Raw genomic sequence first — 3,520 nt, 5'->3', positions numbered from 1 at the left:
AGAGAAGCCCTGAAGCCTGGACGCTGGATGCTGACAAGTGTCGTGCGGCAGTTAAACACGTGCCGCCCAAAACCTGGGAACCCTGCCGACAATTGCATCGCACCTCCCGATGCCGGAACACATGTCGCGCGCAGCCGCGTGTAGTACCTCTGCTCTAGGAACACACACGCCTTTCACAACCTGGAACACTCGACAGCATGCTACAGAAACAGAAGCATACTAAACCATAGAAACAGCGACATGTGCTGCAGCATCAGATAAAACTTTGACACGACTTCGTGCCACGTCAAACTCCATTAGCAGTTCTTAATTTGCAACCTAGTAAACGATGATAATTTAGACTAAACCATTAGCTGGGCAGATCCATGAGCCAGCCACAGTTGACCGAGACAGATACTACTACGGAGAGTTCTTGTTAAGCTAACTAAGCTTGGAGTAGGATATAATGTACACGTCATTTATAAGTAGCTACACCACATAGGATAAGATTACGGCAGTGAGCTAGTGGGCGATTAAACAAGGGAGTGGGTCGCCGTCGGCCGCCGGTCAAGGCGTTGTGATGTCGTGGATGCTCTTGCGCTTGGAGTCCCTGGTGGCGGCGTTGGCCTGGCGGATGAAGTACTTCTGCGCGTGGCTGGCCACCTGCGTGGGCGTCCGCGTCCTGACCGCGAAGCGCGAGATGTTCCGCCAGTCGCCCCGCCCGTACTTCTCCAGCCCGTCGAGGAACAGCCTGCGCACACAGGGAAGAAGAAGAGTCAATTTTACAGCTAAAGGCGGCTGCGGTTTGGGTCGCTGGCAGGGCGGGCCCGCGTCGTGCTAGCTGGAAAGGGGCGGCGGAGGAGGAAGAGTTGGTTGGCTTTCTCCGCGTGAACGAACGAACCAATGCGGGAATATCGCCGGAGGAATCTGGAACCTCCGCGAAGGAAGAGGGGAAGGGGGTTACGTACTTGTGCTCCTCCTCCGACCAGGGTATGCCGCGGCGGCGCTCCTCGCCGCGGGGCTTGCCGGCGCGGCGGTCGGCGCTGGCGGCGGGGGCCCCGGCTGACTGGTTGTCCTCGCCGTCGTCGTCGTCGTCCCAGCAGGTCGGGATGTCGATGGCGCCGCGCTCGATGAGGTCGACGTCGGCGACGAGCGCCTGGTAGTGCTCCCAGGCGTCCTGCGGGGTGCGGCCGGGCAGCCCCGCGGCGACGCGGCCCCAGCGGTCGGGGACCTGCTCCGGGAAGGCCACCAGCGCGGCCTCGAACGCCTTGTCCTCCTCCTTGCTCCACGGCCTTGTCGTCCTCGCCGGCGCCGGCGCGGGCTGGTGCTGGTAGTAGAAGTCCATGGCGGCGGCGGCCTTTGCTCCGGCTAGGCCCCTGCTCTCCTGTGGCGACACGTTGCCCCGGTGCCAAGTGAGCGACGCGTCGTCGATTGATGAGGGGGTTGCGTTTGCGTGTGCCCGTGGACGGCCGGGAGGATGGTTGGGCGGCGCCGTCTGGTTTTTGGTTGTTGGTTTTGATTCGTTCCGCTGCGCGTGGCGTGGGAACGGGAATATATACGGGGGATTGGGGCCGGGTTGGGCGCGCGCGCCCGTATACCGCGATTCAGGCGCTGATGGATGGAACCAGAATGCGAAATCCATTCTATGAACCAGATGGTGGTTTTATGAAGCTGCGCACACGTTTTGGGCGTGCAGGCGCGCGGGTGGGGTGGGCGCCTGATAGGTGACGCGTGTCGCCTGTGCGTGCGCGGCCACGGCGATGGCGGTAAACGCAAAACAGGGGAGGTCGGCCGGATGCAGGGAATATCGCATGGCGGTTATGATGGGGTTGGGGTTGTTTTCGCGATGCGATCCATTCTATCCGTGATGCCCATTTTGGGCCGTTGTCCGACACAACAAACTAATTTGATTCGAATTAAAACTGAAAACACACGAAATTTTGAATTCTTTTTAATTCATTCAAATAGAATTTGCATAGGAAACAAATAAAGGAACAATTCTAAATCCTAGCTCCTTGCATCAGAGACAACGGAGCCGCCGCCTAATCCTCTTCCTCGTAGGTGGTGATGTCGACAAATAAGGTACGTGTACATGGCCCATGTTATGCCCACCCACCACCCACCATACATCGGTTGCACGTGTTGTGGCTGAGTTGGCTGCAGTAGGTACTGCGGAGGAGGCGACAACATTTTCCCTTCCCACGCTGCCTCTGGTGGCGCGTGCGGCGGCAGTGGTGGTGGAGGTTGCATCGAGACGTGTGCTACGCCACCCTGACTGTGAGCCAGACGGCCTCGTATAGCCCATCCCACGAAATCTATGAATAGTTTTTTTTTTAAACAAGGAGCGCCCCGAAGGACCAGGAAGCATCTCATTAACTCCAAACAGTGGATGTACAAGTTAATACAAAGGACCCCATGAGATAAGCAAGAACATATTGGTCCCCAGTAGTTGCAGAAAAGACCTCACTAAAAGATGTTAAAAAGCAATCCGATCCTTCTCTTTCTCCACCGCCGAGCCAGAGGTCAGCGTCGCCGCCGTCATGCCTAGAAGCGGGGACGAAACCAGTTGTTGCTATGCAGACGTAGTATGCGGTAGCGGACCTCAAGAGGGGCCTCACAAAGGAGGTTAAACATTCGCCGGAGCCCTTCACCGGCTTCTGGATACGCCATGAATAGGCCTTGGATGTCGGATGGCTGTCACCCGCCGCCGAGGTGATGCTCAAGAAAATCGCTTCCCAACTCCACTGATGTTTGGCGCTGCTTGCAGCTGAGGATTCTTTGCCAACACCAGCGATGCAAAACGACCCACCATCAAACTCACCACTACTGCCACGGGTAGGAGGAGGTGGGCAAAGAAGATAGGCTTGGAGTAGAACCCAAGAAGCTCGAAGCTGCAGCCACAACCCGATCCACCACCTTACAGATCCCGAGGAAGAGAAGCAACATCCCTTCCACTCCTCGCCGCCACGGGCGGCCAGAGGAAGAAACACCTTCTTCTTCAAGCACACATCAAGGTGGCCATGCCTGCACTTATGGAACTGAGGACTCGCATCAAGAGGAGCATCAGCCGGACACCTTCTTTCCTCGACCGTCTACCGTTGCGCCGATGCGGCAGAGCAGAGGACCCTCGACCTCCTCCCTCTTCAGCCGCACCACTGCTTCTTCTCTTCATCCCCTCGCCGCCACGGCAGGCCGGAAGAAGAGAACTAAGAAGAGCACCGCCCCAGACGAGAGGTGATCCCCTGACCTTATTTGCGGAGATCCCCAGAGCCGGGGTAGCCGTCGTCGTCTCCGACCGCCGGAGAAGAAGAAGAAGCCACCACTCACGGATGTACCAGATCTGGCCAGAAAGATCTAATACACTACTCCAAACTACACGCACATGGCCAAATACCCTAGATCTACACCTAAGCACTACTCCGGCGCCTCTCCTCCACCATCTCCGGGGAGAGGGCTCGGGATCGGCCCGGCCTCACTCGGGAGACTCTCAACTCACGAGAGGGGGGAGGGAGAAGAGGTGGGCTGTTCTCTAGAAGAAGAG

At 57.7% G+C, this 3,520-nt stretch overlaps 1 protein-coding gene across 1 annotated transcript; it reads right to left on the bottom strand.

Moving 5' to 3' along the window:
• Positions 1–258: 258 nt before the first annotated feature.
• LOC124668110 (transcription factor DIVARICATA-like) lies at positions 259–1,505 on the bottom strand. The gene is made up of 2 exons (XM_047205303.1): positions 948–1,505; positions 259–730 (listed from the first exon to the last, which is right to left on the bottom strand). The coding sequence occupies exons 1-2, from the start codon at positions 1,322–1,324 to the stop codon at positions 547–549; spliced, it is 561 nt and encodes a 186-aa protein (XP_047061259.1). The 5' UTR covers positions 1,325–1,505; the 3' UTR covers positions 259–546.
• Between the last annotated feature and the right edge of the window lie 2,015 nt (positions 1,506–3,520).

Source organism: Lolium rigidum, chromosome 6, assembly GCF_022539505.1.
Source record: "Lolium rigidum isolate FL_2022 chromosome 6, APGP_CSIRO_Lrig_0.1, whole genome shotgun sequence".
Classification (NCBI taxonomy): domain Eukaryota; kingdom Viridiplantae; phylum Streptophyta; class Magnoliopsida; order Poales; family Poaceae; genus Lolium; species Lolium rigidum.
This window is presented reverse-complemented; position numbering and strand designations above follow the sequence as displayed.